Genomic DNA, 25,672 nt, shown 5'->3' with positions numbered 1-25,672 from the left:
GTTGCTTTCCAGAAAGATATGGAGAATTTGCCCTGTAACCAGTCAGATCCAGATATCGAATCCTTAAGGAGCTTTAATAGGCCATAACCTACTCATCCCTGCACTGCTTTTTGTGTGACAGTTACTGTCCTTAAAATCACCATTCAGGGATAAAAACAGAGCTCCTAGACTTACAGAGCATATGTGCCCCACCTGTTAAGAGCAGCAGAGTGATGGGGAAAATGTTTCTGTGAGAGATGTGAATCTATTAAGCAAGAGAATATTATAGGATAACATCGGAATATTAATTTGCTTTGTTTTTATTGCTCCAGGAAAATGAGGGCTATTTATCTGATGTTTTGTTTTCTCTCTGTGATTTCAAGACAGTTATCCAGTCCTCCGTATCTCAAATGAAATTGCCAAAGCAGAAGTTCCTGAAGAGAACATCTCTTCTTGACTTTTGCTTTAGAAAGCCTAAAATCAATGAAGGAGATCCCTGTTAAGAAAAAGAGAGTGAGGCACTGCCTTTGAAGGGGAAAGGGTTTGCAAAGGGGTCTTCCACTGCACAAAAAACAGAAAAAGTAGGGAGAGAGAAAAACCCACCATGATTAGGCAAAATACAGAAGTATAAAATTTCAAGAAGTAGAACAGGAACCTAACCCACTTCTTCACAATTCCCCAGAAATATAAAGAAGAATGGCCTAGCCAGATGATAAGTCCAGAGAGGTTGATCCTTAGCTATAGGGATCCTAGCCTTGGCAAAAATTTTCATGTTCAAATAATAGTATAGGCATCTGCCTCCAAGGGACCATCTGGGCTTAAACAGTCAACATATTTCCAGTAATCAGTATAGAATCAAAACCCAAAGAAGCCTTTTTGAATATCCCACTACTTAAAAGACTCCCAAGGACATTCTATAACATGGTTTGGTGAGAGGTGGGAGGAATGCTGGTCCCAATCTAATAACTGATACTGACTTTACCATGAAGGGGAACTGAAATGTGATTTAAATTTTACTTCAAGAAAAAAGAAATGTGATACTTTTTCATGTTCCATTATCCTGATGCATCTATGCTTTGTAATGGTATAGAATGAGAGTTTTTAAAAACCCTGTTAAGACACAAAATGAAATACATATAAAATTGTGTATTTGTATCTGCATCTGAATTATAATTTTATTAAATTCCATACAGTGAACTACAAATTTAAACAGCTCTCTGCTGGACTATATTTAAAATAAAAATGAATTTCACAATATGCAATATAGACCAACTGATGTTCACAAAATAGCTGTACTGAGCTCACAAGGTTTACCACTCTGCATCACCAATGGCTTTTGCAAATACATAGTCTCTCCCTCCAAAACACATAACACCATCTTTCAAATAGAATTTCCATTTGTTCTTGCTTCGATGAATCTGGAGGGAGAAAAGTAGTTTACATTAATTAATTTTACAAGTTAAAGGATCACCTGCATTTCTTTGCTACAGTAAATGGGATTATTCTCACCCTAAATGTGAGTGCCTTAAAACTAAAACCACCTCAAGATAGTTTATTCATTCCACAAACATTTGAGTTCCTATGTGTTAGACACTGTTTTAGGCACTGGAAATATATTAAGATACATATATTTCTATACTGTATATTTTATATATAAAAACACACATCCTGTATATGTAAAACCAAAAAAAAAAATCCCTGCCTTTTAAGAGTTTACATTTTAATAGGGAAGGACAGAAACCTAATACTTAAGTAAATTGTATAGAATATTAAGCTGTCATTTGAGGTGACACTTGAGCAAAAACTTGAAAAGGTAAGGAATAAAGCCAGGCAGATATTGACTCAGAAGCATTCCAGATAAAAGGAACAGAAGTGAACAGTCCTGAAGAGGGGCATGCCTGGATTGTTCAAGAATAGCAAAGAGTCCATTATGTCTGCAAAGGAATAAACAGGAAAGACGTAGGTAATGTTACCAGAAATGAAAAACTGATACTTCATTGTGAGGAAGAAAGTCACAATAAAGCACTGAACAAGGTCAGAAGATACAGTTTATAATCTGTTAGATTCTGCTGGCTGTTTTCTAGATTCCACAAATCAGCCTAGACACAGACAAAACAAAAAATAAAAAATTTTACTACTTCAAGAGGTAACAAGCCATAAAAACTTGCTACCTCTAAGTAAACTGCAAGTGACTATTTAAAAGCCCTAGGAATATATGATCTGAGATCAAGAGTAAAATTTAAACCTAGTTGTTGACTACAAATAGTCAAGTCCAGGAAAAGCTGTGACTGGTATTCAGATGCATTTTGTGAAGCATAAGAAAACACACAAGGCTGGGCGCGGTGGCTCAAGCCTGTAATCCCAGCACTGTGGGAGGCCGAGACGGGCGGATCACGAGGTCAGGAGATCGAGACCATCCTGGCTAACACGGTGAAACCCCGTCTCTACTAAAAATACAAAAAACTAGCCGGGCGAGGTGGTGGGCGCCTGTAGTCCCAGCTACTCCGGAGGCTGAGGCAGGAGAATGGCGTAAACCCGGGAGGCGGAGCTTGCAGTGAGCTGAGATCTGGCCACTGCACTCCAGCCTGGGCGACAGAGCGAGACTCCGTCTCAAAAAAAAAAAAAAAAAAAAAAAAAAGAAAACACACAAGATAAACCCCTATTTTTGTGGCAGGGGGGTGGTTTAAGTCCTAGTAAATTTTTTCTGAGTTTTATTCCCAAATTGTCTTGCACAGGCACTTGCACATGTCTTAAAAATCCCTTGGGAATACAATAGTGACAACAAAAATCCCAAACTCAGCACAGGTAATAAAATATAACCAGAATTAGCAGAAGAACAGCAACAGAAGCAACAATTCATTGTGGTACCTTTATCTAGTGACTATATTTTTTCTAGATATACAACAATAGTTCAGTGTTAGGAATTTATTAATATAAACATCACATTACTTGAGTTACTGACAAATCGTATAATCACCTCTAATTGTGTTGAAAAAGTATTTAATAAAGCTATTGCATTTTAGATTTTTTAAAACTCACGAAAAAAAGATTAAAAGACTGTGTATTATATACACACACACACACACACCCCATCTCAGCCCAAAAGCCAGTGACACACTTAGTGGGAAAAATCCTGAAAGCATTCTCACTAAAGTCAGGACACAGACAAGGATATCCACTATTACCCAACTTCTTAAACACTCTAGAGGTACTAGCCAATGCAATTAGACAAGAAAAAATAAGTAGAGATATAAAAATTGAGAAGAAATAGATTTATAAATACAGTGATTGCATGTCTCAAAAATCCAAAATAATCAATGAGAAATTACTAAGAATGCTGATATAAAATTAATATACAGAAATAATTCATAGCCTTCATGTATAGAATCAACAGTTGGAAGACATTCCAGAGGAATAAGCCAATTAGCACCACAACCAAAGAGATAAATAGGAATACACTGAAGAAATACTTGACCTACTGGTAGCATTCAACACTCTCTCCTCTTTGAAATATTCTCCTCACTTGGCTTCTAAAATCCCCTGGTTTTCCACTCTCTGACCACTCCTTAGTTTCCTTTACTGAATCCTCCTTATATCTCTTACCTCTCAATTTTAAGGTACACCAGGATGCTTATTTTTGCTTATATTCACTTTTGGTGATTCTAGTCTCATGACTTTAAATACCATTTATATGCTGTTGACTCCAAGAATTTATGTCTAGCTCACAACTCTCCCTTAAATCCCAGATTCTCATTCAACTGCTTCAGCATCCTCTCCTGAATGTCAAGTAGATATCTGAAGCAAGTTTAAAACTATGACACTTATACTCTCTTCCCCAAACCTCACAATCTTCCCCACCTCACTGGGAAATGATCGCTCATTCTTCTAAGAGCTCAAGTCAAAAATCTTAGAGGTATTCTTTACGCTTGCTACTTACGTCCCATATCCAGATCCATCAGTACATGTTAGTTCTACCTACAAAACATATTCATATTCCAGAAACTTCTACCACTACCACTACTGTTACTCTTATCTCAGCCATCATCTTCTCTTGCCCAGATTAATACAATAGCCTCATAACTAGTTCCTGTTTTTACCCGTGTTCCCTGACAACACCCACTTTCAGTCTACTATAAACAGCATACCCAGAGTGTCTGCTAAAATCATAAATCAGACGTCATTTCTCTTCTCAAAACTCTCCAATGACCTCCCATCGAAAAACTAAAGCCCTTACAATGGACTACAAGATTCTTCATTTTTCCTAACTTACTGCTCTGGCCTCTGCACTGTTCCCTGAACACATGGGCAAACTCCTACCTCAGGACTTTTGTATTTCTTGTTCCTTCTGTCTAAAATGCTTAAAACCCTAATATCCTCACAGTTCATTCCCTTACTTCCTTCTGATCTTTACCCTATTACATTCTCAGTAAGGGCCCCCCAGACACTCCATCTAAAATTGCAACCTATTCCTCCCCAACATCATTAAAATAACAAATTTTATTAATATGATCTCAATGAAAATACCAACAGGGTTTTATTTTGAATCAGACATGTTGATTCTGGAGTTAATATGAAAAATAAACAAGAATATCCAGGAAAACTCTGCAAAAAAAAAAAAAAAGTAAAGAATTATTAGCCTTACCAGATATTAAAAATCTTAATAATTAAATCACAGTAGCATTGGCCTATGGACCTATGCTATCCCCTTTCTGGGTATTTAATAGATATATCTGCACACATTATGAAAATGTCTTATGTACATAGTAATTCAAATCAAAACACTGAAAAATCACAAATATCCATCAGTAGAGGATTGGTTAAATTTTAGTAATCCTACAATAGGATATTATACAGCTATTAAAATATCAACACAAAGAAAGCCTCCTTATGTGGGAAGAGCTGAGAGAAATGTTCTTTAAAGAAAAAAAGCAAAGTACAGAATATAGTGTTATTTAGGTTATCTTTTGTATTTGTATTTGAATAAAGAAATTCTATGAAAACTAATATAACTACTTATTTGCATTCAAGACAAGAAAGGAGCTACTAACAGAAAGCACAAATGGTGAAGGAATGTGAACCAGACTTTTCACTGTATACCTTTTTATAGTATTTTGATTTTTCAATCATGTGTGTGCACTATCTATTCAAAGAAGGAAATGTACATATATATAGACTATTAGACATATATATATAAAGAGACCATATATATATACACACATATATACATATCTCTCTGTATATATAAAGAAACCATGCTACACCCCTAGAAATTAATCATTGTATAGTATCTAAGGGATAAAGTCAGCTATAAGCAAGTCTGCTAAAGTGTCAAATGAAGATATAGGATATTCAAATGGTTTCACATTCCACTATAAATAGGGTCCTATTTGTAGCACAGAACATTTCCATCTGTAGTAAAAGGTTTCATTTCACCATTAATTTTCCCTATAATGTCTTTATTATTTAAATCTTTATATTAATTTTAGACATTCTCTAGGCCGCTGAAACAAAATATCTACACCATTTAACTAATTCTTATCCAGTATGTAAACCAGTGGCCTTCATTTAGTTCTTTTCCACTGTACCTGTTTATATTTTCAAAGTTTTCCCCCAATTGTTAAATTTTAAAGATAAATTCCATCTGTTAATCAAATCCAAATAAAATATACTAAAGAAGCCAAACAGTGCTTCTCAAAATTTAATGGACATGCAAATCATTTTGGAGTCTTGTTAAAATGTACATTCTTATCCAGTACTCTGGGGTGGGACTCAGGATTCTGCATTTGTAATACTTTCCCAGAGGAACTGATACTACCTGCCTTTAAAACAAGCTGAGTAAGTCAGCAGAGTGGCACAGCAAAAGCGTGCGGAGATCATAAAACACACTGAATTAGTAAAGCTCTGAAAAAAGACTACTGAAAGTTCTTTCAATTTACTTAAGTTGGGTTAAATTCAATACTATTTGAAAAGAATCAACCAGTGACCAGCACTGGAAAGTTTTCCTTTCATAAAGATTCACTATAACAGTGTTCCTCACCCCACTTTGACCTTATAGATACATTCTTTTGGCTATCTTCTGACTACATCACTCCCTTTTTAAAATGTTTCAATGGTTCCCCAATGCCCTGCTTTCCATTAACTTTGTTACCACTGTTCTTAAAATATTCACTAAGTAGAAGTGTTCTAAGATACTAGATTTGTTAGCAGTGTACATTTAATATCACTTCTATCTATTCCATAAGACTATTATAAGAAACAAAAGATAATGTATGAGAAAACACACTGAAAAAATACAAAGTACTATGTAATTAATTACAAGCTATCTCCCACATTGCAGCAAACAAAGGATACCATATCCATAATGGTCTAGAAAATTCTTCATGAGACTTTATGGAATGCATATATAATTAAATGCCTTATAATGTTTTTTTCATAGAAGGCAATGTATTGTTTATAAGAAACTAAAACAAGTCTCAAACTAAGAACTGTTCCTTTTCTATCCCCTATTCCTTCTTATGTTTATATTTTTATTCAGCATCTAAATTGCCATTTTCTATTTGCATAAAATGTTATAGGGGAGAAAGCGACCTTATTTTCAGAGAAAAAGATTTCTTTTTACAGCAATTCAAAACATTATCCTTTGTTTCCCCTAAATATATTCAAATTATGACTGGAATAAAAGGCCCATTAGTTATCAAGGAAACACAAATCAAAACCGCAATAATATACCATTCCACACCCATTAGAATAGTTAGAATTAGAAAGTCGGATCATGGCCAGTGCTGGCCAGGATGTGGAGAAATTGCAACCCTCAAACACTGCTAATAAGAATGTAAAATACTATAGCCACTTTGGAAAATAGTCTAGCAGCTCCTTAAACTGTCACCACATGACCCAGGAATTCAACTCCTAAGTATATGCCAAGACAGATGAAAACATATGTCCATGCAAAAACTTGTACACAAATGTTTATAGAGGCATTATTCATAGTAGCAAAAAGGTATCTGTGGGGTTCAGAACACATTATCCCATATGTATTCTGGCATCCTGACATTTGAAAAAATGGCAGAAGCAGGAAAGTCTTTCTGACCTTGCCCTCGCCCTTCTCCCCTGAACCAAGCCATGAAAGAATTATCTGACCTTCCTCTAAAGTAAGTCATAAAACCTTTATTACAGAGGTCCCTACCCTGTACACAAAGGAAAATAAGTGTCCTTATTTCTGAAGACACAGAGACACAAAAATCTGAACAAACAGGTCTTACTAAGTTCCCTCCGGTTTATTGCCATTATGTCATATACTTTTTTCCTCTGATTATACTTCCATATGACTGTCCAGGAAAATACTTTTCCCTGTTTCTTTGGGTCTTCATTTCTAAAGATTCCTGTGTCGGCCAGGCGCGGTGGCTCAGGCGTGTAATCCCAGCACTTTGAGATGCCGAGGCAGGCAGATCACGAGGTCAGGAGATCAAGACTATCCTGGCTAACACGGTGAAACCCTGTCTCTACTAAAAATACAAAAAAAATTAGCTGGGCATGGTGGCGGGTGCCTGTAGTCCCAGCTACTCGGGAGGCTGAGGCAGGAGAATGGCATGAACCCAGGAGGCAGAGCTTGCAGTGAGCTGAGATCACACCACTGCACTCCATCCTGGGCAACAGAGCAAGACTACATCTCAAAAAAAAAAAAAAAAAAAAAAATTTCCTGTTTCAGTAAAATGTACATTAGAATAAATTTGAATGATTTTCTCGTTAATCTGTCTTTTTCTAGGTGCCTCAACCAGAAATAGCAATGGGTGAGGAAAAGGTATTAATTTTTTCTCCCCTACAGTAGAAACAACCCAAATATCCATCAACAGAGAAATGGAAAAAGAAAATGTGGTATATCCATTCAATAGACTATTATTCAGCAATTTTTTTAAAAAACGAAGACCTGATATATGTTACAATATGGATGACTCTTGAAAACACTGTGCTAAGTGAAAGAAGCCAGTAACAAAAGACCACATATTATATAATTCCTTTCATATGAAATTCCAGAATAGGAAAATCCACAGAAATAGAGAGTAGATCAGTGGTTTCTTAGGCCTAGGGGCTTGGAGTAGTGGAAATGGGGAGAATACTGCCCTGAGAATTAAAAAGTATGGGGTTTCTTTTTGAGGTGATAAAATGGTTCTAAAATTGACTGTGATAATTGTTATACATATCCATGAATATACTAAACAAACCATTGAATTGTATACTTTAAATAGGTGAATCGTATACTGTGTTAATTATATCTCAAAGCCACTTTAAGAATATAAATATTCATGAATGAAAGACAAAAACTCCCCATTTGACTATATAATCACAGCTGTAGTGTTTTTTAAAAAGCACTATTATTTTTCGTTGCTAGAGTTAAACTGCTACTAACATAATCTCTAGGCTGGAAACCTGAGAGACACCTTCAGCTAATGACCAAGTCCCACTGATTCTTCCATCATAACCTCTGACTTTTCCATGTTCTTATACTGCCATCCTCAGTCTGGGCTCTGGGCTCTGGGGACTTCTCATGTGCCCTGCCCACTTTTACCATTTGCTTTTTCCAAATCAAACACATCTAACTTTTAAACCCAATTACAGTTTTCTCAATAACCTTCTCAGAAGGCTAGTGTCCCTCAGACCAAGTATAGATTTTTCCTACTAGCATTCAGGATATTCTAATCTGCTTTCTACTCTGTCTCCCAACGCAGCTTCATTTCCTAGTACTATACATCCAATAAGAGAACACTTTGTTCAAGCCAGAGCTATCTCTTCAGTGTCCCTTGTACATACTACATCCATTCATTTCTCTGCTTTTTATTGGGCTATTCTATTCTGATGCTTATTCTCCATATTTACCTGTATCCTACAAATCATTCAAGGCCCATTTCAAAACCCCACATCACCCATGAAGGATTTGTGGGGAACTCCAACTACAAATGATTTGTTACATTTCCTAGCCACCTCTAGCACTTACGATCTGTGCTGCATATCTTAGCATTTGATTTACGTGCTACTCATCTTAGCATTTGATTTACATTCCACATATTTTAGCATTTGATTTACCTGTCACATATTTTAGCTGTTGGTTTACCTACCGTCTCATTGCATGTCTTTCTAGTTTTCCAAAAGAAACATCTTGTTTCAATAAGATCATTACTTCCTTAAGGACTATCACCTTTTCTGGTATCACTGAGATCATATAGCACAGTGCTAGACCCAAAATACACACTCAGAATTTCCAGAATTACACTGCTGTTTTGATTAATTGTGAAGTGTAACTCACCATCTTATTTCCCATCATTTTACATACCTTTCTACTATAAATGCAATTAATAAACCCAAAGTCCAAAAGGTAAATACAGTACCTTATCATACTGACAGACAATTACATTATCCGTGTCAAACAGGTCTGGCACATCCTGTTCACTAACATCATCTCCAGAATTTAAAGGGTCCTAAAGATGAAAGATTATCACATTAAGGAATATTATGATGCTTTAAATTTTTTAAAGATAAAAAGACATACAGAAATAAAGGAACTTGGCCGGGAGTGGTGGCTCATGCCTATAATCCCAGCACTATGGGAGGCCTAGGCAGGCAGATTGATTGAGGCCAGGAGTCTGAGACTTACTTGGGCAACATGGTGAAATCCCATCTCTACCAAACATACAAAAAATTAACTTGGCATGGTGGCACACACCTGTAATCCCAGCTACTCGGGAGAGTAAGGTAGGAGAATCATCTGAGCCCAGTAAGTTGAGGCTGCAGTGAGCCATGATCGCACCACTTCACTCAAGCCTGAGCAACAGACTGAGACTCCATCTCGAAAACCAAACCAAAACAAAACAAAGAAATAAAGGAACCTAGAGCAGCAGAATATAATTGTACTAAAAGTCAAACAGCCTGGATTTAAATTTACCCTGTTTGAGCCGGGTGCAGTGGCTCACACTTATAATCCCAGCACTTTGAAAGGCCGAGGCAGACGGATCACTTGAGGCCAGGAGTTCAAGACCAGCCTGGCCAACATGGTGAAACTCCGTCTCTACTAAAAATATAAATATTAGCTGGGCATGGTGGTGTGCCTGTAATCCCAGCTACTCAGGAGACTGAGGCGTGAGAATAATTTGAACCCAGGATGTAGAGGTTGCAGTGAGCCAAGATCATACCACTACACTCCAGCCTGGGCAACAAAGCAAGACTCTGTCTCAAAAAAAGAAATAAAAAATAAAAAATAAATCCCTGTTTGGCCATTTAATAATTACAAGACTGACCTTAGGCAAGTTACTAATTCTCTCCATATCTCAGTTTCCTCATATCTAAAATCAGGATAGGAATAAGAACTATAGGACTTTGGGACTATTAAGATAAGGCAGGTAAGACTTAATATGATGCCTGGCACATATGTAAGGCTACCATAAATGATAGCTAATACTACTTATACACTTTTTAATAATCACACTCTACCTGGAGTTTATGACATTTATTAGAATTAGAGCAGATACTATATGTTTCTACCAGGTTGCCTTCTTTAACAGCCATTCCCATTCCCTAGATCACCTACTACCTCTACTTAAGACCAATACAAAAGCCCATTCCCAAATATTTATTATTGGTTTTAAATTACAGTTGAAGATTAAAAGTTTAAATCTAAGGATATATTAAGTCTTTTTTTTTTTTTTTTTTTTTTTTTTTTTAGACAGAGTCGTGCTCTGTCGCCCAGGCTGGAATACAGTGGCGCTTCTTGGTTCACTACAACCTCTGCATCCTGTGATTCTTTAGCGTCAGTCTCCTGAGTAGTTAGGTTTACAGGCATGTGCCACCATGCCCAGCTAATTTTTGTTTTATTAGTAAAGACAGGGTTTCAACATGTTGGCCCAAGCTGGCCTCGAACTCCAAACCTCAAATGATCCACCAGCCTCAGCCTCCCAAAGTGCTGGGATTACAGGCTTGAGCCACCATGCCCAGCCCCAAATAAGTCTTATTTCAAAAGAGTAAAGAAAAGATTAATCTTGCCATTCCTTTTGGTTCCAAAGCATAATAAAGTAGAAATGTTATAAATTAATAAAGAAAGTCTCAGCTGAAAAGCCATCCTTACCTCTTCTACAATGTCTACTTGAGGATCTTCATTATCGCTACTGTTTGTGGCTGAATCCTCATTTGAAATACTGTCAGCTTCTTCTTCAAGTACCTTCAGATCTCCTGCATCAATAACCCCTAGAAATTCATTCTCATCTACATCTCTTGCACTTCCTATTTCTTCATTGGAAGATGTATCACCAGTTCCATCGACTTGAATTATTTCACCAGTATCATCATCAGTAACCCGAATGCTTAAATCTACCCGTGAATTAGAATCCTAAAATAGAGAAAGAAATACACTAAAGTTCAAGTCAAATAAGGCATATAAAATATTGAATCCAAATTTAAAATTAACAGACATTCCACAGATGGTCACTTCAAGCAAATTTCTGCCTTATGACATTAAAATCTGAATAAGCCTAGCATTTCTATGTAATGTAGGAATAATTTTTTAAATTATAAATAAAGCAACCACCCACTTACAATCATAGGGAGACAGCAAATCAGTTCATGACTTTCAGATAATATTTACCAGTTTTTATACATACCATCTAAATTTATATAGTACCTATTAGGATTTAACTATTTCATTTGACTTTAAACAATAATTCAACGAAATAGAAAAGACAAATGTCATTGTGCTTAATGGATAAATAAAAATGTAAAGGATTATACTAAGTGAAATAAGCCAAACACAGAAGGACAAACCTTAGATGATTCCACTTATATGAGGCACCGAGAATAGGCAAATTCACAAAAACAGAAAGTAAAATCGAGGTTACTAGGGGCTATGAAGAGGGGAATGAAAAGTTATTGTTTAATGAGTACAGAGTTTCTGTTTGAGAAGACGAAAAAGTACTGGAAATAGAGAGTGGTTTTGGTTGTACAACACTGTGAATGTATTTAATACCACTGAAATGTACACCTAAAAATGAGTAAAATGGCAAATTTTTATGTTATAGATAATTCGCTGCAACAAAAGTAAAAAATATATAAAGGAAATTTAGTAAGCACCTCTAGTCACGTAGATGGCTATTATTTTATCATTACCTTCATCCAGTACAGTTAACAAATAAACCCCTCTGCTAAGTATTTTATAGGCATTTTCTTATTTATTTATTTATTTATTTATTTATTTATTTATTTATTTTTTTGAGACAGACTCTCGCTCTGTCGCCCAGGCTGGAGTGCAATGGCACAATCTCGGCTCACTGCAAGCTCCACCTCCCAGGTTCAGGAAATACTCCTGCCTCAGCCTCCTGAGTAGCTGGGACTACAGGTGTCCGCCACCACATCCAGCTAAGTTTTTGTATTTTTAGTGGAGATGGGGTTTCACCGTGTTAGCCAGGATGGTCTCAATCTCCTGACCTCATGATCTGCCCACCTCGGCCTCCCAAAGTGCTGGGATTACAGGCATGAGCCACAGCGCCTGGCCTGCACTCTTCACTCTTCAATGTAGGGTTCTGTATTGGCCATACCATACTACCCAACCCCCAATTAATTTGTCATAGATAGGACAAAGATCAATAAAATGTCAAGCTCCTTAAGATCAGGGGCTGTTTTATGATTATATATGCTACAGAATCTATAGCAGTAGTTCTTAACCTCTTTGGAAAAGTCAGAGGCCCCTTGAAAACTTGATGAAAGCTCCAGATGCTATAATGCTGGTTGTTTTGGAAATCCATACATATGTTGACACACATATTGCATAAACAACAGGTTACATTAACTTTAAGACTGAAGTATAGAAGTGTAGCCCAAGTATATGGAAAAGATGACTTTCCATCCTTTACAATCAGAAATACAAAGGTCATACTAAGTGAAATAAGGCAAACACAGAAGGACAAATCTTATATGATTCCACTTATATGAGGTACCTAGAACAGGCAAATTCATAAAAACAGAAAGTAAAATCAAGGTTAACAGGGGCTATGAAGAGGGGAATGAAGAGTGATATAGCACCCAAAGAGCCTTCATCAAATCAGCCTGGAAAGTCTTGGGAATTTTAAGAATCAAGAAGGCTACTAACAGAAGCCAAGAAGTTTTACTAAGATTTGAACAGATGCCCTTTATTTATATTTCTTCTGAGTTTGCTAGTCATAGGTGATGTTTAATACAATAATACTTAAGATACAACTTTAATAATCTCAATAACTTAAGATACAACTTTAATAATATGCATATACTCAACTTAGTTTTTGAGTGGACAACTGCCCTTCTAGGGTTCAAACCCATATGAATATTACCAATAATGAACTCTCAAAAAAGTATACCCAACAAATAATGCTGTGTAGAAAAATTCTAATTAATAGACCAAAATTATGTAAGTTTACATGTAATTAATTTTACTACATTGGAAACAGATTTCCTTCACAGATGAAATATAAGGAATATCACATGTATGCAAAAATTAGTGACTCTGTGCTCAAAAATGAAAATAAGTCCAAATTACATAAATAAGATAAATTTGTACTCTGCTATGAATACATTAGAGAAATCTTAGAGGGCCCACTGCCCATAATGTAAAAGCTGAAAAGTATGCTACTGTCACACTAACAATGAACAAAAGCTGGATAAATATACAAAATCACACCTTTTCTTGAAGCAGCCTGAAATCCAAGGAGGGACACCCCTTACAGATGGGACATACAAACATCTCTCTCTATAAGAAGAGTAATGCCTATTTCCAACTATAAATACTATTTACCTCAGTCTCTCCTTTATTTAAATAAGATGTCTGACATTCAGTTAAAAATGATGCTGGGCACAGACACTCATGCCTGTAATCCCAGAACTTCGGGACGCCAAAGCTGGCAGATTGCTTGAGCCCAGAAGTTCAGGACTAGTCTGGGAAACATAGCAAGATCCTATCTCTACAAAAAATACAAAAAAAAAAAAAAAAAAAAAATTAGCTTGGAGTGGTGGTGCATGCTGAGGAGGTGGAGGCAGGAAGATCACCTGAGCCCAGGGAGGTTGAGGCTGCAGTGAGCTGTGATTGCATCACTGCACTCCAGCCTAAGTGACAGAGTGAGACCCTTCTCAAAAATAATAATACAAACAAAAAGCAACAAAAACCAACCATCACACTGCAAAGCAATCAAGAGAACCAGACTCAGAGATACTTAGAAATGTCAGACTATGATTGATATACCAAATAATTTAGTGAAAAATGTGGAAAAAAATCCATGAACAAATAAATAATTTCAGCACAGATAACAAGTTTGGGGAGTTAGGAAAAGAAAGAAAAAAGAAAAACAAGAATTTTAACACAAAATTCCAAAAATAAAAACCACAAAATCAGAGTAAAAATTTCAACTGAAGGGGTCATCAGTAGATGTGACACAGCAAAAAAGAATCAAAATCATTCAGGAAAACAGAAAAAAGGAAGAACACAGACACACACACACACACACACACACACACACACACACACACCCTGACAAGTTGATTAATAACTATATTAAATATAAATGGCCTAAACATCTCATTTAAAATACAGAGATTATCAGACTGGATTAAATTAGCAAGACCCAACCATATGCTGTCTATCTGGGAGGCTGAGGTGGGCAGATCACAAGGTCAGGAGTTCAAGAGCAGCCTGGTCAATATGGTGAAACCCCATCTCTATTAAAAATATTTTTTTAAAAATTAGCTGGGCATGGTGGCACATGCCTATAATCCCAGCTAGTCAGGAGGCTGAGGCAGGAAAATTGCTTGAATCCAGGAGGCGGAGATTGCAGTGAGCCAAGATCGCGCCACTGCACTCCAGTCTGGACAACAGAGCAAGACACTATCAAAAAAAGAAAAAAAAAAGGGAAAGAAAGAAAGAAACTCACTTTAAATACAGTGACACAGGTAGGTTAAAAGTAAATGAACAGAAAAAACACATACCATGCAAACACTAATCAAAATAAACCTAAAACTGCTCTATTAATATCAGAAAATGTAAACTTCAGAACCAGAAATATTATCAGAGATAAATAAAAAACATTAAATAATAATAAAGGGATCAATTGAAGAAGATGACTATCCTAAATACTTATATACCTACAAACATAGCTTCAAAAATAAACTAAAAAGTAATAAAAGTAAAAGAAGAAATAGACAAATCTACTATTACAGGTAAAGGCTTAACATTCCTCTCTCAGTAGTCAATAGAAAAAGTGGACTGAAATTCAGTGAAGATACGGAAACCCTGGACAATGCAATCAATCAACTTGATCTAATTAATATCTAGAGAATACCCCACCCAAAAATAGCCAAATAGCTTCAAGAGCACACATCATGTTTGCCAAGATAAACCATATTCTGAAACACAAAACAAACCCTGACAAATTTCAAATAGATAAAGTATATTCTCTGACCACAAAAAAATTATACTAGAAACCAATAACAGAAAGATATCTGAAAAATTTCCCAAATATTTAAAAATTAAACAACACAATTCTAAATACCCAATGGTCAAAGACTAAATCATAAAAGAAATTAGAAAATAATTGTAATTGAATGCAAATGAAAACATAATGTCCAAACTTTTGAGATATACCCAAAGCAGTGCCTAGGGGGAAATTTATATCATTAAATTATTATATCAGAAAATAAGTATGTCTCAAATCAATGGCCTAATATTCCACCTTAAGAAACTAGAAAAAGAAGGCCAAAATAAGTCCAAAGTAAACAGAAGGAAGGAAATAATTAAAATTTTAAAAGGGAAAAACAGTGAAATTACAAACCGAAAAAAAAAAAAGAGAGAGAGAGAGAAATCAGTTAGGCCAAAAGTTCATTCTTTGAAATTATCAATAAAAGTGAAAAACCTGGCCAGGCAGGGTGGCTCACACCTGTAATCCCAGCACTTTAGCAGGCCAAGGCAGGCGGATCACTTGAGGCCAAGAGTTGGAGACCAGCCTGGCCAACATGGTGAAATCCAGTCTCTACTAAAAATACAAAATTCAGTCAGGTGTGGTGGCGTACACCTGTAATCCCAGCTAGTCGGGAGGCTGAGGCATGAGAATCACTTGAACCCAGGAGGTACAGATTGCAGTGAGCCAAGATCACACCACCTGAACTCCAGCCTGAGCAACAGAGCGAGACTGTCTCAAAAAAAAAAAAAAAAAAAAAAAAAATTGAAAAACCTCTAGCATGACAGAGAGAGAAAGAGCGAGAGAGAGACAGACAGAAGACACAAGCAAACAGTATTAATAATTAAAGAAGGGATGTTACATAGATCCTAGAGGCATTAAAATAATATATTATCAACTTTCAATAAATTTTACAACTTAAGTAAAATGGATAAATTCATTGAAAGAAATTACCAAAATTTACTCAAGAAGAAACAGATAACCTAAAGAGACATATCAGTTAAAGAAATTTAATTCCATTAAAAACCTTCCCACAAAGAAAAATTCTAAATTCAGAAAGCTAAAAACTCTATCAGAAAACAGGAGAGATACAGATATATAGCAATTCATTTTATGAAACTAACATTATCCTAATACCCAGCACAAAATAAGAAAACTACAGACCAGTATTCCTCATGAACATAGAAGCAAAAATCCACAACGAAATTTTAGCAAATTGAATCCAGCAATGCATAAAATGAATAACACAACATTACAAAAGGAAGTTTATCCTGAGAATGCATTTGAAAGTTGAACATTCAAAAGTCAATCAGTGTATCTCACCATATCAAAACATGAAAGAAGGAAACCCATTTGTTTCAACAGATATAGGGGAAAATTGTTTAAACCTAATGTCAACTCATGATTTAAAAAAACAAACTACATTAAAGAAAACTTTTTCCATCTGATAAAGGATATCTACAAAAAAAAAAAATTAAAACCATACAGCTAACATAGTACTTGATGAAAGATAGAATGCTTTCCCCTTAAAATCAGGAACGGGATTTCTGCTCTCAGCACTCTTATTTAATTTTGTACCGGAAGTCCTAAATCAGTGCAATAAGCCAAGAAAAAAAAAGCTATGGGAAGAAATATACATATACACCCATATTTATATATATACTTTATAAACATATATATAAAACATAATGTCCAAACTTTTGAGATGTACCCAAAGCAGTGCCTAGAGGGAAATTTATAGCATTAAATTTATGCTATAATGTGTGTGTGTGTGTGTGTGTGTGTGTGTGTGTGTGTGTATTTTTTTTTTTTTTTTTTTTTTTTTTGAGACAGAGTCTGGCTCTGTCACCCAGGCTGGAGTGCAGTGGTGCGGTCTCCACTCACTGCAAGCTCTGCCTCCCAGGTTCACGCCATTCTCCTGCCTCAGCCTCCCGAGTGGCTGGGACTACAAGCGCTCACCACCACGCCCAGCTAATTTTTTGTATTTTTAGTAGAGACAGGGTTTCACCACGATGGTCTCTATCTCCTGACCTTGTGATCCACCCACCTCGGCCTCCCAAAGTGCTGGGATTACAGGCGTGAGCCACTGCTCCCGACCCCAGAAGAAATATTTTTTTATTCATCAAAATAGATTACAGTCTATATAACACAACCCCAAAGGGTCTACAAAACAACTACTAAAATTATTAAGTGGGTTTAACAAGGTCACAGGATATTAGGTCAATTTACAAAATTCAACTGCATGTCTATATAGCAGCAATAAACAATTAGAAATTGAAATTTTAAAACACTACCTTTAGACCAGGTATGGTGGCTTATGCCTGTAATCCCAGCACTTTGGGAGGACAAGACAAAAGGATCGCTTGAGTTCAGGAGTTCAAGACCAAACTTATCTCTACTAAAAATAAAAATGTTTAAAAATTACCCAGGTATAGTGTTGTGTACCTACAGTCCCAGCTACTCAGGAGGCTGAGGCAGGAAAATCACTTGAGCCTGGGAGATCAGGGCTGCAGTGAGCTATGACCTGCCACTGCTCTCCAGCCTGGGCAACACAGCAAGACACTGTCTCAAAATATAAAAATAAAAATAATTTTTAAAATGTTTATTATACAGCATTTTATGTTTTAAAAAATTATTTTCATAAAATCCATTTTTACATTAGAGATCTCAAAATGGGAAAATAACAATGTTTTACACTTTAATACTTGTAGGCAGATTGTTTTAGGACAAGTAAAATAAACATATTTGAAGGATTAAGTTTCAGTTTTGATTGATTGATTGAGATAGGATCTTAGTCTATTGCCCAGGCTTAAATGCAGTGGCCCAATCTCAGTTCACTGCAGCCTTGACCTCCTGGACTCAAGCGATTCTCCCACCTCAGTCTCCCGAGTAGCTGGAACTATAGGAGGGGAGCGCCATGCCCAGCTAATTTTTTTGTATTGTTTATATTGATGGGGTTTTGCCATGTTGTTCAGGCTGGTCTTGAACTCGTGGACTCAAGCAATCCTCCTTCCTCAGTCTCCCAATGTGCTGGGATTACAGCCATGAGCCACTATGCCCAGCCAAGTTTCAGTTTAGAATGTGTAATATTTTAATACATCTACAAGGAAAACCTCTTTCCTAAATGGAACTTCTCTTTTTTTTTTTTAACTTGTACTTTAGGTTCAGGGGTATATGTACAGGTTTGTTATGTGTCATGGGGGTTTAGTTTACAGATAATTTCATCACCCAGGTAATAAGCACAGTACTCAATAGGTATTTTTTCTGATCCTCTCCCTCCTCCCACACTCCACCCTCAATTATTCCCGTGTTCATTGTTCCCCTCCTAGTATCCATGTGTTCTCGTTGTTTAGCTCCCACTTATAAGTGAGAACATGTGGTAGTTGGAAATAAATTTTTAAAATTATATACCTTTAAAGCATCAAGAGGAAAGCAACTCACCTACGTATAAGGAATCCCCAATAAGTGTTCTGGCAGATTCCTCAGCAGAAGTTTGAAGACCACAAGGCAGTGGGATGACATATTTAAAGTGTTTTTAAAAAAAAAAAAAAAAAAAAAATCAACCAATATTTCTGTGTCTGGCAAAATTATTTTTCAAAAATAAGGGAGGGAGTTGCTTCCAGTCTCTCTCTCCCACTGCAAAACCCAGCTAGAGTAGTTCCTATTGCCATGGATCTCCTTGAATAAATTCTGCCTTACCATCCTTTAAAAAATGAAAGATAAATTAAGACATTCCTAGATAAAAACCAAGGGAATTCATTATCATTAGATTTTCCCTACAAGAAATATTAAAAGGAGTCCTTTAAATTAAAATGAATAGATGCTAGATAGTAACTTGAAGCTACACAAAATGTAAAATTATCTGGTAAAGGTAAATAGATGGACAATACAAAAATCAGTGTTAACATAATTTTATTTTATAATTGATTTTATTCTTCTACATCATTTAAAAGACAAAAGCGTAAAAAAAATCTGTTAATGGGTAAATAATATATAAAGAAGTAATCTGTAACAACAATAAGACAAAGTGGGTGAGGGCGATGTTGTAAAGGAGTAAACTTTTTGTATGTGATTGAATTTAAGTGGGTATCTGATTAAAAGAGATTATTACAAGCCTAAAATATTACATGTAATACCCATAGTAACCACAAAGAAAATATCTATAGAATGTTCACAAAGGAAATGAGAAGGGAAACCAAAAATCAGTTATACACAAAGGAAGGTAACAAAGGAGGAAATCACAGAAAACCTAAATACATATAGAAAACAGCAAAACGGCAAGAGTTAGTTCTTTCCAATTAGTAATTACTGTAAATGCAAATGAATTAAATTCCCCAATCAAAAGACATAGTTTAGGAGAATGGATAAAATATAACATCCAATTATATGCTCTCTATAAGAGATTAAATATCTAGGACATGAATAGGCTGAAAGTGCAAAGATGGAAAAATAAATTCCATGCAAATGATAACCAATAGAGCTGCAATGGTTATGTTACCACTAGAAAAAAAGGATTTTAGGTCAAAAACTGTTATTTAAAAAGGAAAAAAAAAATTTAAATTACATAATGAAAAAAGAATCAATTTACCAAGAAGATATAACAATTATAAATACATGTGCACCAAACATTAGATCTCCTAAATATATGCAACAGGCCGGGTAAAGTGGCCCATGCTTGTAATTCCAGCACTTTGGGAGGCTGAGGCAGGCGGATTACTTGAAGTCAGGAGTTCGAGATCAGACTAGCCAATATGGTGAAACCCTGTCTCTACTAGAACTACAAATATTAGCCAGGAGTGGTGGTGGGTGCCTGTAATCCCACCTACTCAGGAGCTGAGGCAGGAGAATCACCTGAACCCAAAGGCAGAGGTTGCACTGAGCCAAGATTGTGCCACTGCACTACAGCCCCGGCAACAGAGTGAAACTCTGTCTCAAAAAAAAAAAAAAAAAAAAAGTCTGGGGATGAAGTGAAAACAATGGGGAGGGAAATGTATAGCTATAAATGCTTACATTTTAAAAGATCAATCTCAAATTAACAGTTTAACTTTACATCTTAAAAAACTATAAAGGAAAGAACAAATCAAACCTAAAGCTAGCAGAATGAAATAAATAATAACATTAGAGGAAAAGAAAACACAGAAATGAGAAACAATAGAGAAAAATCGACAAAACCAAGAGCTGCTTCTTCAAAAAGATCAATAAAATTGATAAACCTTTATAACTAGACTGATAAGAAGAAGAGAAGACTCAACTAAAATTATCAATGAGGGTCGGCCACAGTGGCTCATGCCTGTAATCACAGCACTCTGAGAGGCTGAGGCAGGTGGATCACTTGAGGCCAGGAGTTGGAGACCAGCCTGGCCAGCATGGCAAAACCCCAACTCTACTAAAAATACAAAAATTAGCTGGGCATAGTAGAGCACCTGCAATCCCAGCTACTCAGGAGGCTGAGGCACAAGAATCATTTGAACTCAGGAGGCAGAGGTTGCAGTGAGCCGGGATCACACTACTGCACTTCAGCCTGGGCGACAGAGACTGTTTCAATAATAATAATAATAATAATAAATTATAAATAAAAGAGGGGACATCATTACCAATTTTACAGAAATATAAAGAACTTTAAAACTATGAACACTTACACCACAACAAATCAGATAATCTATTTTAAAAATTAACAAACTCCTAGAAATACACAATCCAGACTGAATCAGAATAGAAAATCTTAATAAGTATATTGATTGGAAAGTAGACTGAATAAGTAATCAAAACCCTACCTACAAAGAAAAATCCAGAACCAAATGGCTTCACTAGAAAATTATACCAAACATGTAAAGATGAATACCAATCACCCTCAAACTCTTCCAAAAAATGGAAGAACAAAATATCTCCAAACTTATTTTATGAGGCCAGCATTACCCTGATACCAAAGCCAGACAAAGACAAAACATAAAAATGACAGACCAATACTTCTGATGAATATTCATGTAAAAATCCTCCACAAAACACTGGCAAATAGATATAATAGCACATTATAAGAATCCTACACCATGGCCAAATGAGATTTATTCCTGGGATGCAAGGATAGTTTAACATAAAAAAAAAAAAATCATACTGAATGGCAAATCCCTGAAATCTCTTCTCTAAGATTAGAAAGAAGGAAAGGACAAATACTTTCACCACTTCTAATCAACACAGTAATAAAAAAGAGTACTAGCTAGGACAATTAGGCAAGTAAAAGAAATTAAAGACATCAAAATTAGAAAGGAAAAACTAAACTAAAATTATCTCTGTTTGCAGATGTACTATTCACAATAGCAAAGACACGGAATCAGCCTAGGTGCCCATACACGGTGAACTGAATAAAGAAAATGTGTTACATATATACCATGGAATGCTATGCAGCCACAAAAAAAAAAAAAAAAAAAAGGAGGGAGGGAATCATGTTCTTTGCAGCAACATGCATACTGCTGAGTGCCATTATCCTAAGTGAATTAACACAGGAACAGAAAACCATATACAAGATGTTGTCACTTATAAATTAGGAGCTAAATATTTGGCACATACAGACACAGTAGTGGAAATATGGGGACTCCAAAAAGGGAGAAGAAGTGGGAGCAAGGGCTGAAGAACAATTTTGGGTACTATGCACAGTAACTGGATGACAGGATCAATCACACCCCAAACCTCAGCATGATGCAATATACCTATGTCACAAACCTTGCACATGTACTCCCTGAATCTTAAAAGTTGAAATGATAAATAATAAAAATTTAAAAATCAAACCAGTGTGTTATTAATGTAAAGACAGGTGTATATACCAATGGAATAAAGATCCCAGCAACAAACCCTTAAATAAAAGGTCAATTTTCCAGAAGGGTAACAAGACCATTCAATGTGGAATGGACAGTCTTTTCAACAAATAATTTTGGGAAAACTAGGACCACATTGAAAATAATGGGGTTGAACCCTAAATTTACACCATCTACAAAAATTAACTCAAAATGGATCAAAGAGCTAAACATAAGAACTGAAACTATAAATCTCTTAGAGGATAACACATGGTGAAAATTTCATGACATTGGATTTGAAAATAATTTACTGGATATGACACCAAAAGCATAGGTAACAAAAGAAAAAAATAGATAAAATGGACTTCACCAAAATCAAAAACTTTTGTGCTCAAAAGACACTATTAACATAGAGTAACGGTGACCCATGAAATGGAAGAAGATATTTGCAAATCATACATCTGATAAGAGGTGAATATCCAGGATATATAAAGAACTACAACTCAACAACAACAAAGCAAACAGTCCAATTAAAAAAAAAAAAATGGGCAAAGGACTTGAATAGACTTCTCTCCAAAGAAATGCAAACTCCATGCGCATTACACATTAACTCCCCATTTCTCACTCTCCCAGTCCCTGACAAACAACCATTCTACTTTCCGTCTCTATGAATTTGACTACTTTAGTTACCTCATATAAGTGGAATCAGACAGTATTTGCCCTTCTTCATTTAGCATAATGTCTCAGAGGCACCTCTAAAACAGATTTCAAAACACATTATAAGTCTGGCTCAAGATATGAAAAGGAATCAAGGAAAAAAGAATCACCTAGATCCAAATCTCAGTCAAGATCACAGTCTAGGTCTAGGTCAAAATCTAGATCAAGGTCTTGGACTAGTCCTAAGTCCAGTGGCCACTGACAGCATAGACCATGCTCAATTTTAGGCATGTATCATTCATTTACTCATAGTTCGGTTTACTTAAATTATCAGGAATACAATGTTGCAATGATGCTTTAAAAACACTTGTTAGTTTTCCCTGTACCAGGCAACAGTTATAATTAAATGATATGCTGTTGAGAAGCCACTCTTAAGAGTCCAGTTTGTCTAATGTTATGAGCAGCTACCAATTTGTGGTGTGTCTATATATTTTTGTAAAGATTCTCATTTTTTATGCTTGAAGTATTTGTTGAAAAATGTTGGTTGACCACAATTTGCAATATTGTCTCATTAAAAATAAACTTTCATATTCATATTTGGTAGAACTGTTAACCTAGAAATGTAGCTTGCTAATAAGATAGAATGATACAAAAGTGAAGTAGTAGCCACAATACAACACTGACTGCTCAGACACATTTAGGTTCAGGGTGGACCTTTACGTCTTGTCAAGATGTCTAGGCCCAGCCAGGCGCAGTGGCTCACACCTGTAATCCCAGCACTTTGGGAAGCCAAGGTGGGTGGATCATGAAGTCAGGAGTTCGAGACCAGCCTAACCAACATGGTGAAACCCCGTCTCTACTAAAAATACAAAAATTAGCCAGGCATAGTGGCACATACCTGTAATCTCAGCTACTCAGGAGGCTGAGGCAAGAGAATCGCTTGAACCCAGCAGGTGGATGTTGCAGTGAGCCAAAATCATGCCACTGCACTCCAGCCTGGGCAACAGAGTGAGACTCCATCTCAAAAAAAAAAAGTGTCTAGGCCAATGATAATTATTTTTGATGCAGTGTGGATTAGTTCTTTTGTTAACCCCACTGTCTTGGGGAATGATACCAGCTGGGTAATTGAGTTCTTGACTGAAACATGGAGGCTTGACTGCTTTTCTTCTCATTCCTATGAAGATTTGGAACACAGAAAACACAAAAACTCACCTTAAAATTTGAGCAGGTCGATGATGGCAAAAATAATTTTAAGGAGAAAGGAATATTCTTATGTAGTTATTCTAAAGTTTAAGGAACGTTGCTGACCATAATATTGCTTAGTTTTCTTACTGCTGTTAGAAGCAATTGTTTCCAAGTAGGTTTCGTGTGTGTGTGCATACTGTAAAAGAATTGAAAGTTTGATGCTTACAGCACTTGGCTCATGCATTTGTATCAAAATTTGTCTGCCTCTTTAAGAGGGAGGCCTGCTTTTCACACCTCAGTTTATTTAATACGAGGCAAGTTGAAAGATAACACTCATTCTAGGCGATTCTGTGGTGCCATAAAATTTAAAATAATTTGGGAAAAAGGATTAGCCAGTTGTAAGCAAGAGTCACGTCTTCTGAGCTTTCGATTATCAGTGTAGTACCTGACTAAAAATGAAGTAATACCCTTAACCATTTATAATTTCTAGTATTTCTCTGAAAGATCGTTTTGGGGACAAAAGTGACTTGACATGTCCAATTTCATTTCAGAATAAAAAGCTAGCATCTTTAAAAATCTCAGATTGCTTGCTTACAGATATAAGTAAGAATTATGGAGAAACAATTCCTTTTAGAGGATTACTTTTTTCAATTTTGGTTTTAGTAATCTAGGCTTTGCCTATAAAGAATACAATGATGGATTTTAAATACTGTTTGTGGAATGTGTTTAAAGGATTGATTCTAGAACGTTCGTATATTTGATAGTATTTCTAACTTTCATTTCTTTACTGTTTGCAGTTAATGTTCATGTTCTGCTATGCAATCATTTATATGCACATTTCTTTAATTTTTTTAGCTTTTCCTGGATGTATAGTTTAAACAACAAAAAGTCTATTTAAAACTGTAGCAGTATTTTGCAGTTCTAGCAAAGAGGAAAGTTGTGGGATTAAACTTTATATTTTCTTTCTTATAGAGGCTTCTAAAAAGGTATTTTTATGTTCTTTTTAACAAATATTGTATATAACCTTTAAAACATCAATGTTTGGATCAAAACAAGACCCAGCTTCTTTTCTGCTTGCTGTAAATTAAGCAAACATGCTATAATAAAAGCAAAATGAAGGAAAAAAAAAAGTTCTTGATGGCATTTTTAGGTACTATTTATAATAGCACCAAAAACCATGAAATATTTAGATAAAAATATAACAGAATAAATAAAATATGCATATGCTAAAAACTAGAAAACATTAGTAAGAGAAGTCAAAAACCTAAATTAAAAAAAAAAAAAACAAAAAACTTATGCCCCTGAATTGGAAGACTCAATATGTGAAGACATCAATTTCCCTTACTGATCTACCGATTCAACACAACCCAAAGCAGTCTTAGCAACTTTTCTTTTTAGAAACTGACAAGCACATCCTAACATTTATATGGAAATACAAAGGAATTAGAATAGCCCAAACAATTTGGAAAAAAGAACAAATTTGAGAAATTCACACTCTCTGATTTACTATAAAGTTGCCATAATCAAGACAGTGTGGTACTAGCAAAAAGACAGTCACGTGAATGAATGAAACAGAATGAACCTTCAGTAATAAACCAACACAGATGT

General features: G+C 35.7%; 1 protein-coding gene across 1 annotated transcript in view; it reads right to left on the bottom strand.

The window, feature by feature from the left end:
- Positions 1 to 937: 937 nt before the first annotated feature.
- The window catches only part of STON1 (stonin 1), a 147,106-nt gene continuing 122,371 nt past the window's right edge, over positions 938 to 25,672 (bottom strand). Inside the window, exons 10-12 of the mRNA XM_038006916.2 lie at positions 11,093 to 11,353; positions 9,363 to 9,452; positions 938 to 1,397 (exon numbers count right to left, since the gene is read on the bottom strand). Coding sequence (XP_037862844.2) covers positions 1,290 to 1,397; positions 9,363 to 9,452; positions 11,093 to 11,353 — 459 coding nt within the window. The 3' untranslated portion in view covers positions 938 to 1,289. The remainder of the gene's footprint in view (positions 1,398 to 9,362; positions 9,453 to 11,092; positions 11,354 to 25,672) is intronic.

The sequence above is a fragment of the Chlorocebus sabaeus genome, chromosome 14 (genome assembly GCF_047675955.1).
Source record: "Chlorocebus sabaeus isolate Y175 chromosome 14, mChlSab1.0.hap1, whole genome shotgun sequence".
Lineage (NCBI taxonomy): Eukaryota > Metazoa > Chordata > Mammalia > Primates > Cercopithecidae > Chlorocebus > Chlorocebus sabaeus.
The sequence above is the reverse complement of the archived record's forward strand: the minus strand, read 5'-3'. Positions and strand labels throughout refer to the sequence as shown.